Source organism: Salmo salar, chromosome 26 (genome assembly GCF_965601325.2).
Source record: "Salmo salar chromosome 26, fSalSal1, whole genome shotgun sequence".
NCBI classification, from domain to species: Eukaryota; Metazoa; Chordata; class Actinopteri; order Salmoniformes; family Salmonidae; genus Salmo; species Salmo salar.
The window spans coordinates 42,062,154-42,088,792 of record NC_138316.1 but is presented as its reverse complement, the minus strand read 5'-3'; the positions used below and the strand labels follow the sequence as shown (position 1 = coordinate 42,088,792).

General features: G+C 44.5%; 1 protein-coding gene across 1 annotated transcript in view; it reads left to right on the top strand.

The window, feature by feature from the left end:
* LOC106592618 (A disintegrin and metalloproteinase with thrombospondin motifs 7) overlaps nucleotides 1–26,639 on the top strand; it is a 168,529-nt gene that overhangs the window by 122,856 nt on the left and 19,034 nt on the right. Inside the window, exons 18-23 of the mRNA XM_082969738.1 lie at nucleotides 440–653; nucleotides 2,587–5,205; nucleotides 5,709–5,861; nucleotides 7,260–7,433; nucleotides 8,845–8,991; nucleotides 18,834–18,996. Coding sequence (XP_082825864.1) covers nucleotides 440–653; nucleotides 2,587–5,205; nucleotides 5,709–5,861; nucleotides 7,260–7,433; nucleotides 8,845–8,991; nucleotides 18,834–18,996 — 3,470 coding nt within the window. The remainder of the gene's footprint in view (nucleotides 1–439; nucleotides 654–2,586; nucleotides 5,206–5,708; nucleotides 5,862–7,259; nucleotides 7,434–8,844; nucleotides 8,992–18,833; nucleotides 18,997–26,639) is intronic.

The following is a 26,639-nucleotide window of genomic DNA, read 5'->3' as shown; positions in this document are numbered from 1 at the left end:
GCAGGGATGTCCTTGTCCCATCGTGCACTAGCGACTCCTGTGGCGGGCCGGGCTCAGTGCACGCTGACACGGTCGCCAGGTGTACGGTGTTTCCTCCGACACATTGGTGCGGATAGCTTCCGGGTTAAGTGGGCATTGTGTCAAGAAGCAGTGCAGCTTGGTTGGGTTGTGTGTTTCGGAAGACGCACGGCTCTCAACCGTCGCCTCTCCCGAGTCCGTAGGGGAGTTGCAGCGATGAGACAAGACCATAACTACCAATTGGATACCACAAAATTGGGGGGGAAAGGGGTAAAAAAAAAAATATATATATATATATATAAACACACCAGAAAGAATGCACCCTCTCAAACATACACTAAGCATAAACACACACACACACACAGCAAACACACACACATTACACTTTCTGTCTGTCTTTCTTCGTGACCGTTCCATTCAGATGGTGGGTGGGCGAGTGGCAGAAGTGCTCGGCCACGTGCGGTGAGAAGGGCTTGGCCAAGAGGACGGTGCTGTGCATCCAGGCCGTGGGTCTGGAGGAGAACAGAGCCCTGCAGCCCTCTGAATGTCACCACATGCCCAGGCCTGAGTCAGCGGCGCCCTGTAACGCTCATGTCCCCTGCCCCGCGGACTGGTCGACAGGCAACTGGTCAGAGGTGAGGAGGCCATTCAGGGGAATGTGATATGGCTCCAGCAGTGACTCACACAGAGAAGGGAGAGGCTAAGGAAGGAAGGAACATCTGGTCTCGTCTTGTTTAATGTGGAAAATGCTGAATTTTCTGCACTGGGAGTACAAGTTGAAACAGAGGCTAGTTTTACTCTGGTTCCACGATATTTGAGTGGAGTAGGCATGGGAAAGATTTTGAGGAAGCAGCTAACACACAGTGTATAACCTAATTAAAATGTATACTCACCTAATTGTAAGTGATAACTCTTATGAGCACCAATAAGGGGTAGAGGAGGTGGACAGGTCAGGAAGGGTAGAGGAGGTGGACACGTCCTGGAGGGTAGAGGATGTGGACAGGTCCTGGAGGGTAGAGGAGGTGGACAGGTCCTGGAGGGTAGAGGAGGTGGACAGGTCAGGAAGGGTAGAGGAGGTGGACATGTCATGAGGAGGTGGACATGTCATGAAGAGGAGAGGAGGTGGACAGGTCAGGAAGGGTAGAGGAGGTGGACATGTCATGAGGAGGTGGACATGTCATGAAGAGGATAGGAGGTGGACAGGTCATGAAGAGGAGAGGAGGTGGACAGGTCAGGAAGGGTAGAGGAAGGAGGTGGACAGGTCAGGAAGGGTAGAGGATGTGGACAGGTCAGGAAGGGTAGAGGAGGTGGACAGGTCCTGAAGGGTAGAGGAGGTGGACAGGTCAGGAGGAGGTGGACAGGTCATGAAGTGGAGAGGAGGTGGACAGGTCAGGAAGGGTAGAGGAAGGAGGTGGACAGGTCAGGAAGGGTAGAGGAAGGAGGTGGACAGGTCAGGAAGGGTAGAGGAAGGAGGTGGACAGGTCAGGAAGGGTAGAGGAAGGAGGTGGACAGGTCAGGAAGGGTAGAGGGAGGATGTGGACAGGTCAGGAAGGGTAGAGGAGGTGGACAGGTCAGGAAGAGGTGGACAGGTCAGGAAGAGGTGGACAGGTCAGGAAGAGGAGAGGAGGTGGACAGGTCAGGAAGGGTAGAGGAGGTGGACAGGTCAGGAAGGGTAGAGGAGGTGGACAGGTCAGGAAGGGTAGAGGAAGGAGGTGGAGGAAGGAGGTGGACAGGTCAGGAAGGGTAGAGGAAGGAGGTGGACAGGTCAGGAAGGGTAGAGGAGAGGAGGTGGACAGGTCAGGAAGGGTAGAGGAAGGAGGTGGACAGGTCAGGGTAGAGGAAGGAGGTGGACAGGTCAGGTCAGGAAGGGTAGAGGAAGGAGGTGGACAGGTCAGGAAGGGTAGAGGAAGGAGGTGGACAGGTCAGGAAGGGTAGAGGAAGGAGGTGGACAGGTCAGGAAGGGTAGAGGAGAGGAGGTGGACAGGTCAGGAAGGGTAGAGGATGGAGGTGGACAGGTCAGGAAGGGTAGAGGATGGAGGTGGACAGGTCAGGTCAGGAAGGGTAGAGGACGGAGGTGGACAGGTCAGGAAGGGTAGAGGAAGGAGGTGGACAGGTCAGGAAGGGTAGAGGATGGAGGTGGACAGGTCAGGTCAGGAAGGGTAGAGGAGGTGGACAGGTCAGGAAGGGTAGAGGAAGGAGGTGGACAGGTCAGGAAGGGTAGAGGAAGGAGATGGACAGGTCAGGAAGGGTAGAGGCGGTGGACAGGTCAGGAAGGGTAGAGGAGGTGGACAGGTCAGGAAAGGTAGAGGAGGTGGACAGGTCATGAAGGGTAGAGGAGGTGGACAGGTCCTGAAGAGTAGAGGAGGTGGACAGGTCATGAAGGGTAGAGGAGGTGGACAGGTCCTGAAGAGTAGAGGAGGTGGACAGTTCCTGAAGATTATGTGTACAGTACCATGTTGTTTATGAAGTTGGCACTCAAACTAGTGTTTAGCGGTTATAAATATAAAGCTGTGTTATCGATCAGTTACCAGTCTGTCCTAATCTGACCCTCCTCTGCTTCTCCCATAGTGCTCGCTGACGTGTGGCGGTGGTGTGCGGAGCCGTAAGGTTGTCTGTTCCAGAAACACAGGGGTAGACTGTGACCCCCGAAAGAATCCTAGTTCCCTTACTCCATGCTACCTCCAGGACTGTCCTCAAATCATCGACGTCTTCGGTGGCAGCAACGACTGGTCTGGCAGTGGCTCGTCCAGCAAGGAAATCAACGAAATCAACTCCATCCCTGACTCCAACCCCCTGCCCAAACACAGTACGACTAGAACTCAGCCAAGGGCCCCTAACAATCTGAATAACATCATCCCCCACCCGAATCACATTGACAAGACTACTGACAACTCAGCCAAAAACAATGTACCGGTGGACGATTTTTACTACGACTACAACTTCATCAAATTCCACGAGGACATTTCCTATGACTTTGGCTTGGGGAACAACGGTAAAGACTTGGTGGGTGATCTTGGACTAGATCCACAACAGGAGCCTAAACCAAGCTCTAGTGCAGAAGAACATGTTTACAGAGAAACTACAACAGATCCTCCCACAGCTACCTCACCCATTTCTACCACTTTTAAGACGACTCCTTTCATTAGGGAAGTTGAGGAACCACAAGACCCTAACCTGGACAATGTAGAGGTTGATGGAAGACCACAGACGGCGAAGCCCAATGAAGTAGAGCGAGAGGAGGAGGATGTACTCCTTTCAGAGGACTATTTTCTACCTGTTTCCACCACACCCTCAGCACCAGTTATAGAGACCAGGTTTTCACAAAGCTGGAAAGGAACAAACGGTAATTTTGGTTGGCCTCATTACCTCAGCTCAGCAGCCAGCCCGGTGTCCACTAGCATGGGGACCACTGACAACACACATGGGCCCCAGAGTGAAGAAAAGGATGATGAAAACACTGACATTTATGTCCATTTTGATGTGGAAGACGGCAATGTTGGTACAACCATCGAATGTACCACCACTTCCCCTGTCAGCCATGACTATGAAGATGGCACCGTACCCACAACAATGGTAGAAAAGGTGAAAGAAGTGGGTGTTTTGGACTACAATTCCCACCAGGAGACTGCAATTGGACTACAATCCCCTGGCTACCAAGATGAAACGGAGAGCCCGGTTCCACCCCTGGATCCACCTTCCCCAGGCCCTGTGTTTGAGTTTGAAACATACGAGGACAGCTTTTTCACCACAACCCTGTCCCAATGGGAGGCAACCACTTCTCTTCCATACGCGCCACCAGCCCCAGACTCCACTGAGGATTACAATGGCGTTTTCCCTGGTGAACCAGACTTTGATCAGCAGGACTTTGAAATTGGGCCCAAAGCTGATAGCGAAGTCAATTTAGGGGTCACCGACAGTGACTTCACCGTGACCTCACGTCCTGTGTCTCAGGAGCCACATCTTCCACCCTCTCCTCCCCCACCTCTTTCCCATTCACTCTCAGGAAACCAGGAGAACATCAAACACAGCACATCAACAACTGGAAGTGACTCCTCTCCTCCTACTTATCTGGAAGGAGACCCTCAGTCTCCACCTGGAAGTGACTCCCCTCCTTCCACTCATCTGGAAGGAGACCCTCAGTCTCCACCTGGAAGTGACTCCCCTCCTTCCACTCATCTGGAAGGAGACCCTCAGTCTCCACCTCCGTCAATGTTAGCAGAGACAGAGCCAGCCACAGCCCAGTTAGAGACAGACATTTCAGCACAGTCCTCCACGACTGGGCCAACTCCATCTAAAGGGGCCAATGCGGGCCCTCCAGTCCCCTCCCCATACGGGTGGTCAGAGATTGACTATAATGAGATCCTCATCCCCCCCATGCTGAGATCCAGGGGCATGGACCCTCCCCTCACATACCAGCCCCCAGTGGATGTCACCACAACCACTCCCCAGGATGGCACGAAACCCATGCCCCTCACCCAGTCTGAGCCAGCCGTGTCCCCTAGCAATTCCCCTGAGCCCGCCGTGTCCCCCACCCATTCCCCTGAGCCAGCCGTGCCCCCCACCCATTCCCCTGAGCCCGCCGTGCCCCCCACCCATTCCCCTGAGCCAGCCGTGTCCCCCACCCATTCCCCTGAGCCAGCCGTGCCCCCCACCCATTCCCCTGAGCCCGCCGTGCCCCCCACCCATTCCCCTGAGCCAGCCGTGCCCCCCACCCATTCCCCTGAGCCAGCCGTGCCCCCCACCCATTCCCCTGAGCCAGCCGTGCCCCCCACCCATTCCCCTGAGCCAGCCGTGTCCCCCACCCATTCCCCTGAGCCAGCCGTGCCCCCCACCTATTCCCCTGAGCCAGCCGTGCCCCCCACCCATTCCCCTGAGCCAGCCGTGCCCCCCACCCATTCCCTTGAGCCAGCCGTGCCCCCCACCCATTCCCCTGAGCCAGCCGTGCCCCCCACCCATTCCCCTGATCCAGCCGTGCCCCCCACCCATTCCCCTGAGCCAGCCGTGTCCCCCACCCATTCCCATGAGCCAGCCGTACCCCCCACCCAGTCCTCTGAGCCAGCCATGCCCACTCTGCCAACCCATTCTCCCACCACACTCTGGTGGACACCAGAGCCAACCCCAGTGCCAAGCCAAGCTTCAACTCCAATCACCACAGCTTCCTTCTGGAGAGCCGGCAACTGGAGCGCAGTGAGTTGCACCACTCTCTATGCATTCCACACATTCTCCCTGGTGTAAATGTAGTGTGTGGGAGGAACAAGGCCCAGCAGTGTGCCACTATTCATGTCCCCATCCCTTTATTATGCTGACATACTGTCACCCTGGCCTCAGGTTCCTACAGAAACAACCCAACTCTCCTATCATGATGAATGGCTGCTCTCTGACCTTTTTAGATTGCCAGCAGGGAAATATATCAGCCCAACAGGTCATGAAACAGTGCATGCCACTTTCTGTCTGTGTTTTAACAGTGAAATCAAATATGACTTGCACTCTCTCTCAAAGTCAACCACATTTACTCTGTACAGAAAGACAGAACAGTCTCTCGTATTCCAATGTGTTGGGTTTTTAAATGAGGAAGTATTTTGTCCTCCGTGACTAATCTCTATGTATCTGAATGGGCTGTAACTCTTAGTGTATTACAAGACATTGAATGATGCCTGGTTCACTCCTCACTGCCTCCCCTTGTGTTGCAGTGTTCTACTAGCTGTGGTCTGGGGGCCATCTGGAGGCTGGTGGTCTGCAGCACGGGACTGGAGTCTGACTGTGACCTGACCAAGAGGCCTGTGCCGGCCCGGCGCTGCTACCTCCGACCCTGCTCCTCCTGGAGGATAGGAAACTGGACCAAGGTGAGGCCCCACACCAGGGAGTGGACGATAATGGAATGTTTTAGCGATAGCACGGGGATGATAAGGGAATGTTGTAGCGATAGCTCGGGGATGATAAGGGAATGTTGTAGCGATAGCTCGGGGATGATAAGGGAATGTTGTAGCGATAACTCAGGGATGTTAAGGGAATGTTGTAGCGATAGCTCGGGGATGATAAGGGAATGTTGTAGCGATAACTCAGGGATGATAAGGGAATGTTGTAGCGATAGCTCAGGGATGATAAGGGAATGTTGTAGCGATAGCTCGGGGATGATAAGGGAATGTTGTAGCGATAGCTCGGGGATGATAAGGGAGTGTTGTAGCGATAGCTCAGGGATGATAAGGGAATGTTGTAGCGATAGCTCGGGGATGATAAGGGAATGTTGTAGCGATAGCTCGGGGATGATAAGGGAGTGTTGTAGCGATAGCTCGGGGATGATAAGGGAATGTTGTAGCGATAACTCAGGGATGATAAGGGAGTGTTGTAGCGATAGCTCGGGGATGATAAGGGAATGTTGTAGCGATAACTCAGGGATGATAAGGGAGTGTTGTAGCGATAGCTCGGGGATGATAAGGGAATGTTGTAGCGATAGCTCGGGGTTGATAAGGGAGTGTTGTAGCGATAACTCAGGGATGATAAGGGAATGTTGTAGCGATAGCTCGGGGATGATAAGGGAATGTTGTAGCGATAGCTCGGGGATGATAAGGGAGTGTTGTAGCGATAACTCAGGGATGGTTCGATAATGGAATGTTGTATCATGACTCAGGCATGGGACGATAATGGAATGGTGTAGCGATAACTCAGGGATGGGCCGATAATGGAATGGTGTAGCGATAACTCAGGGATGGGCCGATAATGGAATGGTGTAGCGATAACTCATGAATGGGACGATAATGGACTGGTGTAGCGATAACTCAGGGATGGGCCGATAATGGAATGGTGTAGCGATAACTCATGAATGGGACGATAATGGACTGGTGTAGCGATAACTCAGGGATGGGCCGATAATGGAATGGTGTAGCGATAACTCATGAATGGGACGATAATGGACTGGTGTAGCGATAACTCAGGGATGGGCCGATAATGGAATGGTGTAGCGATAACTCATGAATGGGACGATAATGGACTGGTGTAGCGATAACTCAGGGATGGGCCGATAATGGAATGGTGTAGCGATAACTCATGAATGGGACGATAATGGAATGTTGTACCATGACTCAGGCATGGGACGATAATGGAATGTTGTATCGCAATAACAATGATGGGACAATGGAATATTAATGCATTAATAATAAATCAGTCAGTATAGTATCAAGCAACTTTTTATCATAATAACAGGATTGTTTAAGTCCCGTCCCTCTCACCCTCTTTCGCCCCAGTGTTCCAAGAACTGTGGTGGTGGGGTGACCCTGCGTGAGATCCAGTGCTTTGACACCAGGGACCAGAGGCCTTTGCGGCCCTTCCACTGTCAGACCGTGTCTACCCGGCCAGTGTCCCGCATGCCCTGCCTACCCCAGCCCTGCCTGGACTGGTACTCTTCTTCCTGGGGACAGGTTAGTTAAATCCTTTTCTCCCATCTCCTTCTCTCCTTACCTCTCTCCTTACTACCCATAGTTATGCCTAACCTCTCACTGTGATATTTGGGGTTATCTTCTGTGACAGTTCATTTGTAATAAGGAGTTATCATCACTGTGATAGTTGATGTGTAATAAGGAGTTATCATCACTGTGATAGTTGATGTGTAATAAGGAGTTATCATCACTGTGATAGTTGATGTGTAATAAGGGGTTATCACTGTGATAGTTGATGTGTAATAAGGGGTTATATTCACTGTGATAGTTGATGTGTAATAATGGGTTATATTCACTGTGGTAGTTGATGTGTAATAAGGAGTTATCACTGTGATAGTTGATGTGTAATAAGGAGTTATATTCACTGTGATAGTTGATGTGTAATAAGGGGTTATATTCACAGGTGATAGTTGATGTGTAATAAGGAGTTATCACTGTGATAGTTGATGTGTAATAAGGAGTTATCACTGTGATAGTTGATGTGTAATAAGGAGTTATCACTGTGATAGTTGATGTGTAATAAGGGGTTATATTCACTGTGATAGTTGATGTGTAATAAGGGGTTGTATTCACTGTGATAGTTGATGTGTAATAAGGGGTTATATTCACTGTGATAGTTGATGTGTAATAAGGGGTTATATTCACTGTGATAGTTGATGTGTAATAAGGAGTTATCACTGTGATAGTTGATGTGTAACAAGGAGTTATCACTGTGATAGTTGATGTGTAATAAGGGGTTATATTCACTGTGATAGTTGATGTGTAATAAGGGGTTGTATTCACTGTGATAGTTGATGTGTAATAAGGGGTTATATTCACTGTGATAGTTGATGTGTAATAAGGGGTTATATTCACTGTGATAGTTGATGTGTAATAAGGAGTTATCACTGTGATAGTTGATGTGTAATAAGGAGTTATCACTGTGATAGTTGATGTGTAATAAGGGGTTATATTCACTGTGATAGTTGATGTGTAATAAGGGGTTGTATTCACTGTGATAGTTGATGTGTAATAAGGGGTTGATATTCACCTGTGATAGTTGATGTGTAATAAGGGGGTTATATTCACTGGTGATAGTTGATGTGTAATAAGGGGTTATATTCACTGTGATAGTTGTGTAATAAGGGGTTATATTCACTGTGATAGTTGATGTGTAATAAGGAGTTATCCCTGTGATAGTTGATGTGTAATAAGGAGTTATCACTGTGATAGTTGATGTGTAATAAGGAGTTACCCACATAGTTCACCTCATGCAATGTTAAGTGCTTTGAGACTGTCTGAAAAGCACTACGCACAGTCATGGTTATCCTTAAAAGTGTGTGTGTGTGTGTGTGTGTGTGTGTGTGTGTGTGTGTGTGTGTGTGTGTGTGTGTGTGTGTGTGTGGTTTCCCAGTGCTCTGAGGTGTGTGGGGGAGGGGAGCAGCAGCGTCTGGTTACCTGTCCAGAAGAGGATCGCTGTGACGAGGACCATCAGCCCAGCAACATCCAGACCTGTAACAGCCAACCCTGTACCCAATGGGTCACTGGCTCCTGGGGACAGGTCAGAGACACATACTGTACACACACACACACACACACACACACACACACACACACACACACACACAACACAAACACAAACACAGCCTGCAGGTGTTGTGTGTATGTGAAGGATGTACCATTGTGCCTTCATTTACAGTAATGTTGCATTGTATTATGTACCTACTCACATGCACCCACACAGAGAAACAATCACAGACAATCACAGCACCATACAACGTGATTGTTTATGCTCTGCGGTAGTAGATGTTCTGTCTTCGACTTTAATGTGTGAATCACAATACAGGATCAAAACAATTCAGGATTGTAAACAAAGCAATAGGAACTCCTAGGTGGGAGTGTGAAATAGAATGGAACTCCTAGGTGGGAGAGTAGAATATAATGGAACTTCTAGGTGGGAGAGTAGAATATAATGAAACTCCTAGGTGGGAGAGTAGAATAGAATGAAACTCCTAGGTGGGAGAATAGAATAGAATGGAACTCCTAGGTGGGAGAATAGAATAGATTGGAACTCCTAGGTGGGAGAGTAGAATATAATGAAACTCCTAGGTGGGAGAATAGAATAGAATGGAACTCCTAGGTGGGAGAATAGAATAGAATGGAACTCCTAGGTGGGAGAATAGAATAGATTGGAACTCCTAGGTGGGAGAATAGAATAGAATGGAACTCCTGGGTGGGAGAGTGGAATAGAATGGAACTCCTAGGTGGGAGACTAGAATAGAATGGAACTCCTAGGTGGGAGAATAGAATAGAATGGAATGCCTAGGTGGGAGACTAGAATAGAATGGAACTCCTAGGTGGGAGAATAGAATGGAACTCCTAGGTGGGAGAGTAGAATAGAATGGAATGCCTAGGTGGGAGACTAGAATAGAATGGAACTCCTAGGTGGGAGAATAGAATGGAACTCCTAGGTGGGAGAGTAGAATAGAATGGAACGCCTAGGTGGGAGAGTAGAGTAGAATGGAACTCCTAGGTGGGAGAATAGAATAGAATGGAACTCCTAGGTGGGAGTGTGGAATAGAATGGAACGCCTAGGTGGGAGAGTAGAATAGAATGGAACGCCTTGGTGACAGAATAGAATAGGATGAAACTCCTAGGTGGGAGAATAGAATAGAATGGAACTCCTAGGTGGGAGAATAGAATAGATTGGAACTCCTAGGTGGGAGAATAGATTGGAACTCCTAGGTGGGATAAAAGAATAGAATGGAACTCCTAGGTGGGAGAATAGAATAGAATGGAACTCCTAGTTGGGAGAATAGAATAGAATGGAACTCCTAGGTGGGAGAATAGAATAGAATGGAACTCCTAGGTGGGAGAATAGAATAGAATGGAACTCCTAGATGATAGAATAGAATGGAACTCCTAGGTGGGAGACTAGAATAGAATGGAACTCCTAGGTGGGAGAGTAGAATATAATGGAACTTCTAGGTGGGAGAGTAAAATATAATGAAACTCCTAGGTGGGAGAGTAGAATAGAATGGAACGCCTAGGTGGGAGAATAGAATATAATGGAACTTCTAGGTGGGAGAGTAGAATATAATGAAACTCCTAGGTGGGAGAGTAGAATAGAATGAAACTCCTAGGTGGGAGAATAGAATAGAATGGAACTCCTAGGTGGGAGAATAGAATAGATTGGAACTCCTAGGTGGGAGAGTAGAATATAATGAAACTCCTAGGTGGGAGAATAGAATAGAAAGGAACTCCTAGGTGGGAGAATAGAATGGAACTCCTAGGTGGGAGAATAGAATAGATTGGAACTCCTAGGTGGGAGAGTGGAATAGAATGGAACTCCTGGGTGGGAGAGTGGAATAGAATGGAACTCCTAGGTGGGAGACTAGAATAGAATGGAACTCCTAGGTGGGAGAATAGAATAGAATGGAACTCCTAGGTGGGAGAATAGAATAGAAAGGAACTCCTAGGTGGGAGAATAGAATAGAATTTAACTCTTAGGTGGGAGAGTAGAATAGAATGGAACTCCTAGGTGGGAGAGTAGAATAGAATGGAACTCCTGGGTGGGAGAGTGGAATAGAATGGAGCTCCTGGGTGGGAGAGTGGATTAGAATGGAACTCCTAGGTGGGAGAATAGAATAGATTGGAACTCCTAGGTGGGAGAGTGGAATAGAATGGAACGCCTAGGTTGGAGAATAGAATAGATTGGAACTCCTAGGTGGGAGTGTGGAATAGAATGGAACGCCTAGGTGGGAGAGTAGAATAGAATGGAATGCCTTGGTGGGAGAATAGAATAGAATGGAACTCCTAGGTGGGAGAATAGAATAGAATGGAACTCCTAGGTGGGAGAATAGATTGGAACTCCTAGGTGGGAGAGTAGAATAGAATGGAACTCCTAGGTGGGAGAATAGAATAGAATGGAACTCCTAGTTGGGAAAATAGAATAGAATGGAACTCCTAGGTGGGAGAATAGAATAGAATGGAACTCCTGTGTGGGAGAGTGGAATAGAATGGAACTCCTGGGTGGGAGAATATAATAGATTGGAACTCCTAGGTGGGAGAGTAGAATAGAATGGAACTCCTAGGTGGGACAATAGAATAGATTGGAACTCCTAGGTGGGAGAGTAGAATAGAATGGAACTCCTAGGTGGGAGAATAGAATAGAAAGGAACTCCTAGGTGGGAGAATAGAATAGAATGGAACTCCTAGGTGGGAGAGTAGAATAGAATGGAACTCCTTGGTGGGAGAGTAGAATGGAATGGAACTCCTAGGTGACAGAATAGAATAGAAAGGAACTCCTAGGTGGGAGAATAGAATAGATTGGAACTCCTAGGTGGGAGAATATAATAGATTGGAACTCCTAGGTGGGAGAATAGAATAGAATGGAACTCCTAGGTGGGAGAATAGAATAGAATGGAACTCCTGGGTGGGAGAGTAGAATAGAATGGAACTCCTGGGTGGGAGAGTGGAATAGAATGGAACTCCTGGGTGGGACAGTAGAATAGAATGGAACTCCTAGGTGGGAGAATAGAATAGAATGGAACTCCTAGGTGGGAGAATAGAATAGAATGGAACTCCTGGGTGGGAGAGTAGAATAGAATGGAACTCCTGGGTGGGAGAGTGGAATAGAATGGAACTCCTAGGTGACAGAATAGAATAGAATGGAACTCCTAGGTGGGAGAATAGAATAGAATGGAACTCCTGGGTGGGAGAATAGAATAGAATGGAACTCCTAGGTGACAGAATAGAATAGAAAGGAACTCCTTGGTGGGAGAGTAGAATAGAATGGAACTCCTAGGTGACAGAATAGAATAGAAAGGAACTCCTAGGTGGGAAATTCACAAACGCATGCAAATTGTAACTGAATAGAAATGGAGCTGAAGCTCTGCTTTGAATAACACAGAAACCCATATTACCTAATGAGAACTCTACAAAGACTTCTCTTCAACAAAGAATAGAATGACTGTGGTTTTGTTAAAACCCGCAATACAACGCAATTTCTGAGTCTGAACTAGAAAACTACAAAAATGATTATTGACTTCAAGCTGCAGAAGATGAGCACCCCAACTTGTTTCAGACCTCATGCTGTTCAGCCAGCAATTACATGACTCATCCAGAGTCCACACCTCCCCATCACTCCTTCCATCCTCCCTCAGAAGTTGTAGCCAAACCAGTCTTTGATAGCAGCGAATACTGTTTTAATCCCAAACCACGTCAAAACTGCAAGACACCCTTTACTAGGAGGGAGAGAGGAAGAGAAAAAAAAATTCACACACACCAAGTCCTCCACTAAGCCTTTGTATTGCCTCCCTCAAGCTAATGTCTGACCTAGCTTAACACGAGCACACACACAGAGTCAGGCTCCCTATGGATTTGTGTGTTTGTGTGTGCCAGGCACGTGCCCACCTCAGGGGCTTGATGAGGAATGACTTTCACCATGATTAGAATGTGGGGGGAGATGGAGCCATCAGGCCTGCTGCTGTGTAGCTGATGTGCTTTGATTTGCTTGGTGGTAATGGCCATAAGAGGAGGGAGAGCCAGGCTGGTGTGGTGCACTATAGGAAGCAAGGACGCTATTGACGAGGGTAGCCTAGGTTTGTGGCAGATGCTGTGCATCTATTCTAATTACTGTGATCAAGAACCCTCTATAAATGGAAGTTACTGCTCATTACCGACCGGATCAATCACCCCCTGTTGTCAATCAATGTTCTTGGTGAACTGTGATTAAAACTGTGTTTGCCTGTTCTTCTGTGGAATACACTTTGTCTTGTTACTGCCATAGGATTGGATCATTATTGAACCTTTTTGGAGGATTGCACTCCATTTCTTTATCTGTTAAGGGGGACACATAACACCAGTACAGTACTGCAGCAGGTAGTCACATGTAGGGCTTTAGCTGTCACTGAATAATGCCAGCTGGTGAATGTCAAGCAAATAACTGCCGGTCTCACGGTAATTGACCATTAATTAACATTAACACATTTAGCATCTTCTAGCTTCCACACATAGCCTACAAGCCACTAACGCAGACCTTTGGAACATCTACATTTTAAAAAGTCTAATAAATCCATGTAATATAGCCTCCATTATTTATTACAGACAGGTCTAAAGAAACATGATATGAAGAAGAACAGAATAGCATACTCTGAGTTGTCCTTATGTTAGGTCCTGATCCGGCTATGTCATATGGCTATGGGCTGCACTAGTTCATTTAGCAGACAAGATTTGGTTAGAATGGGATTATTTTATATTACTTTATAGTATGAAGAATACCATTGAAGAAAGCTGAATAAAATAGTAATATTTTCTCAATGATTTGAGGAAGTGCTCATATGCAGCTATTCTGTGTTGAGCGGTTAACAAAGAAACAGGTACTCCTATATGCTTAATTTAAATGTATTAATGTAACTTTGTTCTACAAACGTTGGGGTATATGTTTTGATTTTTTTATATATTGATGCGACTCTAGAATTATTTGTAAAAAATTGCATTAAAAAGCATTTTTTTGTGCAGGCTGTACACACTTCATCAGTCTCTCCATTCACAATTTGACAAGCACTTGATAATGTCTCGAAATTCCCAGCGTCATCCCCATTATGTGGCCGTAATGCCCTCTAAAAAAATATTTGCCTTTTGTGGCAGTTGTGCCCTTGAGCTGAATATAATAATTATAATTCCCTTCTCCCTACGTGCTCCGAAGCACCTCTCACTCACATAGCTCTCTGTCACGTGATCAGGTCTTTCTCACAGGCTACAAGTGAAAACAGACACATCAGGGACGCAACTGCGCATGTAGATATTGGAAGAACTGTCCACATTTAATTTTCGTCAGCCAACAAGATCAGTAGGCCTAACGAACATCAAAAGCACTAGCCTATGTCAATCTACTATCCCCCATTAGTACAAAAGTTGACCTATTCTGTGCGAGAAATAAATATTTCAAACATAGTCTAAGACAGTTGTGGGATGCAATAGTTTGCAAATTAATACAACCACTAGCATCCAAATCCCTTTTTTACACAATGAGGCTAATGCAACAGATCAGAACGTTTAGCTTCAAATGTTGATAAACTATTAGGCTATTTCTTCACATTATAAGCACAGCAATGTGCACACAGCAATAGGTCATAAGCGTGAATGTTCCATTAACAGGAAAACACCATTATCAAAAGTGACCGCAAATGTGATTATGCATGTCATGCTTTTATTAACCTCTCTAGGGTACGTGGGACGCTACCATCCCACCTGACCAACATCCAGTGAAAGTGCAGGGCGCCAAATTCAAACAACAGAAATTTCATAATTAAAATTCCTCAAACATACAAGCATTATACACCATTTTAAAGATAAACTTCATGTTAATCCAATCACAGTGTCCGATTTCAAAAAGGCTTTACGGCGAAAGCATACCATGCGATTATGTTAGGTCAGCGCCTAGTCACAAAATAACATACAGCCATTTTCCAGCCAAAGAGAGGAGTCACAAAAAGCAGAAATAGAGATAAAATGAATCACTAACCTTGGATGATCTTCATCAGATGGCACTCATAGGACTTCATGTTACACAATACATGTATGTTTTGTTTGACAAAGTTCATATTTATATCCAAAAATCTCAGTTTACATTGGCGCGTTATGTTCAGTAATGTTTTGCCTCAAAAACATCCGGTGATTTTGCAGAGAGCCACATCAATTTACAGAAATACTCATCATAAACGTTGATGAAAGATAAACTTCTCCTTAATGCAACCGCTTTACGGTGAAAGCACACCATGCGATAATCTGAGTACAGCGCTCAGCCACCACAACAAGCCATACAGATACCCGCCATGTTGTGGAGTCAACAAAAGTCAGAAATAGCGTTATAAATATTCACTTACAGTGAGGGAAACAAGTATTTGATTCCCTGCTGATTTTGTACGTTTGCCCACTGACAAAGAAATGATCAGTCTATAATTTTAATGGTAGGTTTATTTTAACAGTGAGAGACAGAATAACAACAAAGAAATCCAGAAAAATGCATGTCAAAAATGTTATAAATTGATTTGCATTTTAATGAGGGAAATAAGTATCTGACCCCCTCTCAATCAGAAAGATTTCTGGCTCCCAGGTGTCTTTTATACAGGTAACGAGCTGAGATTAGGAGCACACTCTTAATCTCAGTTTGTTACCTGTATAAAAGACACCTGTCCACAGAAGCAATCAATCAATCAGATTCCAAACTCTCCACCATGGCCAAGACCAAAGAGCTCTCCAAGGATGTCAGGGACAAGATTGTAGACCTACACAAGGCTGGAATGGGCTACAAGACCATCGCCAAGCAGCTTGGTGAGAAGGTGACAACAGGAAAAACACAAAAGAACTGTCAATCTCTCTCGGCCTGGGGCTCCGTGCAATGATCATGAGAACGGTGAGGAATCAGCCCAGAACTACATGGGAAGATCTACAAAAATGAAGAACTACAAAAATGACTAAAATCTTGTCAATGATCTCAAGGGAGCTGGGAGCATAGTCACCAAGAAAACAATTGGTAACACACTACGCCGTGAAGGACTGAAATCCTGCAGCGCCCGCAAGGTCCCCCTGCTCAAGAAAGCACATATACATGCCCGTCTGAAGTTTGCCAATGAACATCTGAATGATTCAGAGGACAACTGGGTGAAAGTGTTGTGGTCAGATGAGACCAAGATGGAGCTCTTTGGCATCAACTCAACTCGCCGTGTTGGAGGAGGAGGAATGCTGCCTATGACCCCAAACATTATGCTTTGGGGGTGTTTTTCTGCTAAGGGGACAGGACAACTTCACCGCATCAAAGGGATGATGGACGGGGCCATGTACCGTCAAATCTTGAGTGAGAACCTCCTTCCCTCAGCCAGGGCATTGAAAATGGGTCGTGGATGGGTATTCCAGCATGACAATGACCCAAAACACACGGCCAAGGCAACAAGGGAGTGGCTCAAGAAGAAGCACATTAAGGTCCTGGAGTGGCCTAGCCAGTCTCCAGACCTTAATCCCATAGAAAATCTGTGGAGGGAGCTGAAGGTTCGACTTGCCAAACGTCAGCCTCGAAACCTTAATGACTTGGAGAAGATCTGCAAAGAGGAGTGGGACAAAATCCCTCCTGAGATGTGTGCAAACCTGGTGGCCAACTACAAGAAACGTCTGACCTCTGTGATTGCCAACAAGGGTTTTGCCACCAAGTACTAAGTCATGTTTTGCAGAGGGGTCAAATACTTATTTCCTTCATTAAAATGCAAATCATTTTATAACATTTTTGACATGCGTTTTGCTGGATTTTTTTGTTGTTATTCTGTCTCTCACTGTTCAAATAAACCTACCATTAAAATTATAGACTGATCGTTTCTTTGTCAGTGGGCAAACGTACAAAATCAGCAGGGGATCAAATACTTTTTTCCCTATCTGTACCTTTGATGATCTTCACCGGAATGCACTCCCAGGAATCCCAGTTCCACAATAAATGTTGTTTTGTTCGATAAAGTCCATCTTTATGTCCAAATACCTCCTTTTTGTTTGCGCGATTAGTTCACTAATCCAAATGCACAAAGCGCAGGCACTAAGTCCAGACGAAAAGTCAAAAGAAATTCCATTAAAGTTCGTAGAAACATGTCAAACGATGTATATAATCAATCTTTAGGATTTTTTTTATCATAAATCTTCAATAATATTCCAACCGGACGATTTGGTTGTCATTAGAAAGGAAAGGGAACGGAGCTCGCACTCACGGCCGCGCGCGATAAAGAACTAAAGGCTTTCAGCTGAGCCACTTACTGTGAGTGGTCTTATTCTCTCCCCTTTCACAATAGAAGCCTGAAACAACTTTCTAAAGACTGTTGACATCTAGTGGAAGCCTTACGAAGTGCAATCTGACCCCATTTACACTGGATGTTGGATAGGCAATCACTTGAAAAACTACAAACCTCAGATTTCCCACTTCCTGGTTGGATTTCTCTCAGGTTTTCGCCTGCCATATGAGTTCTGTTATACTCACAGACATCATTCAAACCGTTTTAGAAACTTCAGAGTGTTTTCTATCCAAATCTACTAATAATATGCATATCCTAGCTTCTGGGCCTGAGTAGCAGGCAGTTTACTTTGGGCACCTTAGTCATCCAAACTTCGAATACTCCCCCCTACCCCGAAGAAGTTAAAAAAGTGCATTTTTATGGTGACAATTATCTTTCTCCAAACTCGAAACTCCCGCATTGCGTATGTATGCAAGTTAGGCTCTACACCCACTATGAAGGTGATTTAATGTGCTTAATTTTAAGAAGTTATTTTTACACTTTAGTTGGGATACAAACCTTATCAAAACATATAGGCCTATGGGCTAGGTTACATGAGGTGTGTCACTATGATATGAAAAGTGGCAAAAAAAGATGGGCATCATTCACAAGTAATTATAATATAAATTACAAGTGATCGGCTAATGTTGTCACCCATCAGAATATTTTGTATTTAATCTTGTCATTACATATGCTAAATAATATATGTGTGACATTTTGTTTTGATTTAGAATTAACCATTATCATGCACCTGTCTCGATGTCATCTATGCACTTAAATAGCGAATGGAAGATGCTTTTCCAGCGGTTCATTTTCATGCCAGACAGGTAGCCTATACTCCTGTTGTAAAGAGAAGCAATGTGCTTAATATGACGAAAGTTGAGAAATACATTTAGTAGGCCTAGCCTATAGAAAGCTGATGGGATCCTGCTTTTTTTAATAGAGGCCATCACTCTGTTTTCTCACACAATTGCATAGCCTATAGAAATGTTGAGCAGCATGAGCTCATGGGCTCTCATGAAGTGTTTGATTAGATTTTCGATTACATTTGCATTGATGTCAGAGTGATTAGAGGGACAATAGAGTGCTGTGTACCAGGCAGTTAGCAAGTTTGGTAGGCCTCTAATGACCATCAGCAGCAGCAGAGCTTGGAGAAGCCTAATTACCGTGACTAAACGGTCACGTGGAATTTGACTACCTTCATGGCTCGTGACTGCTGGTGTGGCGGTGACACGGTCACCGTAACAGGCCTAGCCACATTAAGCTATTCTTCATGTTACTTGTCCTGTCTTGAAGATGTGGTGTTTCTTTAAGTTTGCCTGTCTCTACAGTATAGTACAGAAGCAGTGATCTAATGTGTTAGTGTTTAGTTTCTGTTCTATGTCTTATCTGTGTGTGTGTGTGTGTGTGTGTGGTGTGTGTGTGTGTGTGTGTGTGTGTGTGTGTGTGTGTGTGTGTGTGTGTGTGTGTGTGGGGGGGGCATGAGGTTGCATGCCTGTGTGCTTATGACTTAACGTGATGCAGCCTACAGCTTGTCTATCACTGTGTCCAAACAGCCCTCTGTATATCAGTGTGTGTGTCCCATCCCCAGTGCTCTGCATCCTGTGGTGGTGGCATGCAGCGGAGGCTGGTGAAATGTGTGAACACCAAGACGGAGCCTGGGGAGGAGGAGGAGCATGCCCAGTGTGACCCTGAGCCCTGGCCAGAAAACAGCCAGAAGTGTAACCTGAATGAGTGTGACAGCAGCCCCGCTGGTAAGTAAACCACACAACAGCTTTCTGTCTTAAATAATCTATATGATAATATACACCATTTAGCAGATGCTTTCATCCAATGCGACTTATTGTCATGCGTGCATACATTTGACGTGTAGGTCATGGGGGTCCCTATGGGTGGCCTTGGGAATGGAACCCACAGTCCTGAGGTATTAAACACCGTGCTCCACCAACTAGAATTTTCATTTCCCAGAAAATTCTACACTTCCTCTGATTTTAGCTGAATGGATGGGTTAGATGGATAGACAGGCACGTAGACAGTCACGCCGGAAGGCAATCGGGCAGAGAGAGAGAGATAGACAGACGGAGAGAGAGAATCAAACAGACAAACAGACCAAGTTACAGACTCCATTACCAAGTTACAGAGTCCGGTACCAAAGATGTTGGTACAGTAAGCCAATAAATCATGGGAAGAACATCACCACTCTCCTTTCATGGCCAAATTGTTCTGTGCCGTCTTGTAGATTTCTGTAATACAAAGAACTAGTTTTGCAAGAACACTAAGACTTTCCTTGGTCTTTGTCAGTGTTCAAGGCTGTGGCTGTCACCACTTCCATACTCATAACTGACCTTTTCATGCTCTGTGTAGGAGAACTCTTATGTCAGAGTTATTTCACGGCCATACATTTCATAAAACATTTTCTTAACAGTCACTTAGTATTAGATTTGGAATATACAGGTAACTGCCAGAATAAAGGAAATACCAACATAAAGTGTCTTAATAGGGCGTTGGGCCGCCAGAACAGCTTCAATGCACCTTGGCATAGATTCTAGAAGTGTCTGGAACTCTATTGGAGGGCTGCTACACCATTCTTCCACAATAAATTCATTTGGTGTTTTGTTGATGGTGGTGGAAAACACTGTCTCGGGCATCGCTCCAGAATCTCCCATTAGTGTTAAATTGGGTTGAGATCTGGTGACTGAGATACGCGCACGCACGCACGCACGCACGCACGCAGGCACGCACCCACACACACACACACACACACACACACACACACACACACACACACACACACACACACACACACACACACACACACACACACACACACACACACACGTTCCTTTGAGACCCCTCTTTCAAAGTCACTGAGATCTCTTCTTCTAGCCATGGTAGGCAAAATAATGGGCAACTGGGTATTTTTATGCATGACCCTAAGCATGATGGGATGTTAATTTCTTAATTAACTCAGGAACCACACCTATGTGGAAGCACCTGCTTTCAATATACTTTGTATGCTTCATTTACTCAAGTGTTTCCTTTATTTTGGCAGTTAAATGTTGGTTGTAAACTCATATGGTGGTGAAATGCAATATTGTGTGCTAGCTTGTGAGGCATGCCAGTAAACTAAATGTGTCCTAGTTAGTTGAGAAAGACTGACTCAACAGCCATGTCTGATATAACCAGCAAACTCAATGTTTCCTAGTTAGTTGAGAAAGACTGATTCAACAATAACGTGAAGAAGTTGGATGGCTAACTACATTTGACGTTTCAGTCATTTAGCAGACTCTCTTATCCAGAGCATCTTACAGAAGTTAGTCCATACATTTTTGTACTGGTCCCCCTTGGGAATCAAGCCCACAACCCTGGAGTTGCAATTGCCATGCTCTACCAACTGAGCCACACAGGACTCGTTTATCGATCCTGTTTTGTGATATACACCTCTAATGTCGAGCCACTGTGGTTTCTGTATTGTTTATGTTATTCTCATCCTTACAGCTTGTAGCAGTTTATCTGACAATATCAATTATTGATTTTAGAGAGAGAGAGACCTCCCCAAGTAACATACTGAAGCCATGCTATCACAAGAAGCATGTTACACTACCTTATACAGTACCTGGAATCCAAGTCAGAGGAAGGTGTGCTAACTTGGTTGACTTGCGTGTGTACATGTTTGTGCCAACGTGTGTGTTCATGTGTGAATCCCTGGGGTTTAGTGGAGGGTCAGTCTGAATGCCATAAACAGCCTCCAGCAAGGATTGGACACTTCAACAGTTCTCTGACCCTCCTGTTCCTCCTTCCACTTCAGCCTCTCTCCCATGGGTCACTGGCTTTCTCGCACCCTAATTGAAGGGTGCCACCTGCTCCCCACCAAACACCACGCAAACAAGATTACACAGTGGAAAATCTGATCCTTGTGAGAAAGGTAGCTGGCTCTTCTCTGTCGTGTGTAAAGCAAAGAGAGAATCTAACTGTGCTAAATATTGACCTTTAGTATGTATCATGCTAATGCAACATGAAATATGTTATTATATAGATTTTAAACATACAGTGAAATAAATGATATAGATTTTAAACATACAGTGAAATAACATGGCCAAATGTTAATAAATAGTCAATCAGTTTTTAGGGCTGACCCAAGTTTTGTACACTACAAGACTGTTAGCCCACTGAGCTAAAGCATTAGCTTGGAAAGCTAACACAAGTCTAACTAATCACGCATTTAGAGTTCACCGAACCACCTCTGCAACAGATGTGTCTAGAACAGTGGTTCCCAACCTTTTTTGAATTTTCCAAGCGCTGAATTTTCCAGCACACCTAAAATGTCCCTATTAATTTATTTTGTGGTAATGACCTCCATCTCATCTGATCCATATTGAAAATCATCGATTTTCTGTGACAAACATTTTTTATAGGTTAAATACGGTTTATTTGAACTATTTTCATAGTTCCTTAGTCATGATTCATGTGTGTGTACCCCTTTAAGAGCGTCCCGCAAATCCCTGCTAGAAATATATATTTTTTGATCTGGTAAAATATATATTTACTTTTAAACCGTTCGGGCTACAGGCGAGTGTTTTTCTGCATTGTAAAGCTGCAAACAGACCCAAAGCCATGCTCTGTTTGTTGTTTGTTTCTATGGCAGAGGCTGTGCTACAACTAAACCTGTGCTAATGGATCTCACAGGCTAGGAGAAATGATACAAATGCTTGTGATGCAGGCCTCACAAATGATAATAAATGTAACTACAGCCTGAGCGCACTGGACTTGAAACAACCATACAGATGTATCCATGTGCCATTCAATGAATTATCTAAGAGGCTCTGGTGCTCCCAAGTACAAAATTCCCCCTACATTCCACAGGTCACGTTTAGAAGTGAGTGTTCCAAGAAATAATGAAGATTATGAAAGGTTTCGCGGCACACCTGGGAGTTCCTCAAGGCACACCAGTGTGCCGTGACACCGGTTGAAAACTGCTGGTCTAGAGCTCCACTTAAAGTGGCATTCATTATTGGCCCAGCTTATCTCTCCCTCTATCAGCTGGTAACACATATTACAACTTTAAAGACTGAGATTATCATCGACTCGTTTGACTTTCTAAATGAACGTTAGCCTTATTTCTACCCTTCCAGTCACGTCCATCTCATTCCAATCACACAGGGACCTTTGTCTTGCGGTGCATAATTACCTTGGTCACCCTTGAAACGGACTAACTGAACTGTCATTTAAAAACCCATAGAAAATTGCCTTGGCAGTGTTAGCTAATTAAAACAAGATTTAAACTGATGGTTGCTGTGTCCATTTTAGGTCTCCCAGAAATATCTCCCCATACACTATCTTCTAAGGACATGTTTTTATGTGTTAAAATTGTGTTTTCTGAGACCGGTTTGGGGCTCACAGGAGGTACATTTAGACTCGTGGAAAGTTGTTTTAGGAGATACCCACTGGGCACACACATCAATCAGTTCAACAACTAGATTTGATTTACATTTGGTTGAGTTGTCAACTACCATGAATTCAACGTGAAAACAACCGAACAATGTCATCACATTATTGGATTTAGGTCTCTTACATTGATGACTTTTTACAAATCCAAATCTTTTCCCAAGTTGATTCAACGTCAACACATTTGATTTTTTATTTTATTTTTATTATTACGTGAAAACATTTATTCAACCAGTGTTTGCCCAGTGGGTAATAGGATAATAATACATAATAATTCCCTTCTTGATTCAAACATATCTGACCTATCTGCTGATGTCAGGTGCAATCCTGAAATGATACCTTGATATCACAACATCTTGCATCTGATTGACAGTTGTTACCTCGTCTAACCTTTTACCGTTCTGTGTAAACCAATCTTCCAATGCCTGTCACTGTTGAAATTGACGGTAGAGGTGAAAATCTTTTGAGATGGGCTTCTCATCCAGAATACAGATTTTACAGGCATCATCCCTGTGCAACTACAGTTTATAATCCCTACGGCTCTTCGAAGACTGATACGTGTTGAAATTGATTTTACGAGACAGGGCAGTAGCGATTCAGAATATTTATGTGCAGTAATTTAGCGAAGAACCTTGATACTAAATCTTAGTGGGAATAACACAGGCCTTAACCTATCCTGAAAGGATTTGATTGCTTGATATGGAATGTCATCACTTCTGCATTTTATTATCAAGGAGAAACCACAAGACAAAAAGGAGTGTGAGATCAGTGTCTGGGTTTTGTCTCTTGCCTTTGAGTTTGATTCGTAACGTAGTGAGAGAGAGAAGAATCCATCCACTTAGAAGGTCCAGTGCCAAGACTGTGGTTAATGGTGGCCATTTTGGAAACCACTGCCACACAAATTAGTTGTTGCTTTTAAAAACTGGTCAAGTACCAGATGTGTTAAGTTAAAGCAATAGTTCGTCCATATTTCATTACAAAATGGCTTATTTGTTTCCTTACCCTAAAAGCAGTCTGGACAAAGAGAGACATTAACCCACATTTGTTTTGTGTACGTAGCCACTGTCACCAACCGCTATCCTTAGCATTTTCTAACTAAAAACATTTACATTTTAGTCATTTAGCTTATGTTCTTATCCAGAGCGAGTGTTAGTTCACAAAAAAAAAATTATAATTGTGAGGGGAGCATGTGCTGTGGGGTTATTACAAATATTGTATGAATGTTATGACCAAGCTATATGATCAGTTTTTACTTAGTGAACACCCTGGCTGTATAAAGTGTCACAAAGAGAGATAGTGAAAAGGAGAGCAAGGCAGACTGACTTCTTACCCATCCATCAACCAGACTGGTGCTTTATTGCTACAGCTGGTGAGTTCTGCTGGTATTGACTTGTTTGTATCCTAAGGCTAACAGAAGTGTAATCCCAGAGCCATCTGTTGAATAGGCTGCTGTATAGACAGTTCAACCTCAGGTAATGGGAGGTTTATGTTGTCTACTACTGTAGGAACGTTTTTAAAGACATGCATTGTTACTTGTTAAATATACCAGACATTGCACCATTCCCATCTGCCTTGGAGGGATATAAAAGGAAGAATATAACAGACTGGGAAGTCCAGGAGTCAACCACATTTGAACCCACATGTCGAGCACATTGTTCAGACCCTTCTATGCAAAAAATACGCACTGCAGTTTACCAGTCTCCCCCCCAAAAATGAGTTGCTCTAGTCGCTATTGCAAATGATTTGATTTCAACACGTATTCAGAACAGGCCCACGCCGTTACATAGGAAGTACAGTATGCAGACTTATATTTTGAACATGTTTTGTATTAACATCACAGTTCAGGCCTTATGGTAATCCACTATATAATCCACTATATTTAGTATAGTTGTCTACGTCCTGCTTGCTATGTTTTGATTTGAAGCTTCTGAAAGAGGTTGCTAAGCTATGAAAGATAACAGCATCAGCGTTGTAGAGACTTCTCTTCTAACCATTCCCCTAATGGTGTGGAATGTCTGTTGCTATTTCACAAAGCCTGTGGAATACCAGACAACAGTTTGCCACCATGAAAGCCTTTTTGTTTGGGCGGATGATGTTTGATCACAAGAATGAGATGTTTTGGAATGGTTGGCGTTTGAAAAGTGAAAGCAGAGAGTGAATAAGGGAAATTATCATGATGGCTGTCATGCCTCTGTCTTTAATGGAAGCCTTGAAGTCCATGACCCACATGAGTTTGGGCCTGGAGCTCCAGTTCTGTTGAAACAGAGGAAGGTTCTGACTCATGGCCAAGTCCACAACAACTCTTGGCTCTTGGCTGTGCATGTAATTCCATTTATATGAGTGTTGATAATGGCCCACTGTGTGTTAGTTGAATTGCATAAGAATGTCTCATTATTCTTCGGCTGAAGACTCGCACAGCTGATTGTGACATAGGGACCTTGCGTAACTCTGTTATCAACCCAGAAAAAAACATTACTCTGACATAAATGTAACATTATTCGGAGACAAGTTATTTTGGCTCATTTGCGGTGTCTGTGGTATTTGGACTTGTGTGCTCCGTTGAGCAGTCCACATTTCTCTTGCAGCACAATTCTATTTTAGTGATCAATCAACGAGGCCTGCTTTTGCAGATTTTCTTCAATAAGATTTTGGCATGCAAAAGTTTTCCCTTCAAAAAACACTCAAGGCTAAGTTTTCTTTTGCTCATTTGTGCTGTCTGTGAGGTTGGTACTCACATGCCCTGTGAAGACAATTGGTTGGCTAGTACAAAGCTTCTATTTTTGTGTTTGCAGATATTTTATTATTTCTGTTTGTCTGACTTTAGGATGTTGACTGGAGAAGTTTTCCTGTCGCAATATTGCTGTGGCATTTCAAATGCTTCTATCTCCAAATAATGATCTGTGGCATGAAAGCATAATCTCTGTTATCCCGTCTCAGAGAGGGGTAGATGTGAGACAGAGGTGATGTGGCGCGGATCCTGTCTTAACTGCTGACATTCACAACTACCCAGAGAGGTGTTTCTTCCAATCACTGAGGCATGTCATAATGTGTGTTGAGAATGGTGGCCATTTTGTCTTTTTAAAGTCTCTGTGTGGTCCATCTCCTGGAGGATTTGACCTTGATATGACTTGTCCTTGTCCAGATGACATCATGGAAATAACACTGGTTGAGGGCGGTTGTAAATCACTGTTTATTAAGCTTGCAGCATAAACTTTGTAGCTAACAATTCAAAACCACATTGTTATGTTGTGCTGAATACTTTAATATAGTGTTTTATGGTTCACGTTTTTTACTGCAGCAGTTCAGTTTTTCCAGTGGGGTGAGGGTGTGTGCGTACAGTGTGTGTGTGCGCGTTAGAGGTCACCTGTACCCGAAGACACGATCCGGGACCCAGGAAGATCCAGAATTCTAAATAATATCACGGGTCTGGGTTGGATCTGATATGATTGCCTCGGGTATGTGTAATTTTAACTGACTTGAGAGCAAACTGCAAAAACATATATATTATCAAATACAAATTACCTATCAACTATTAAAGACTACCAGAACCCACTGGATTCTCCAATTACATTGAATGAACTACAGGACAAAATAAAAACCCTCCAACCCAAAAAGGCCTGTGGGGTTGATAGTATCCTAAATGAAATTATAAAATGTACAGACCACAAATTCCAATTGGCTATACTTTAACATCATCCTCAGCTGTGGAATCTTTCCCAATATTTGGAACCAAGGACTGATCACCCCAATCCACAAAAGTGGAGATACATTTGACCCCAAGAACTACTGGGGGATATGCGTCAACAGCAACCTTGGGAAAATCCTCTGCATTATTAGAGAGAGAGAGCGAGAGAGAGCAAGAGGACCTAACTCACTCTATTAAATTAATCAAAACAGGAACATTTTACATTTGGGTGGAAATTATCTCAGCAGAGAAAAATGTCATCCTGTG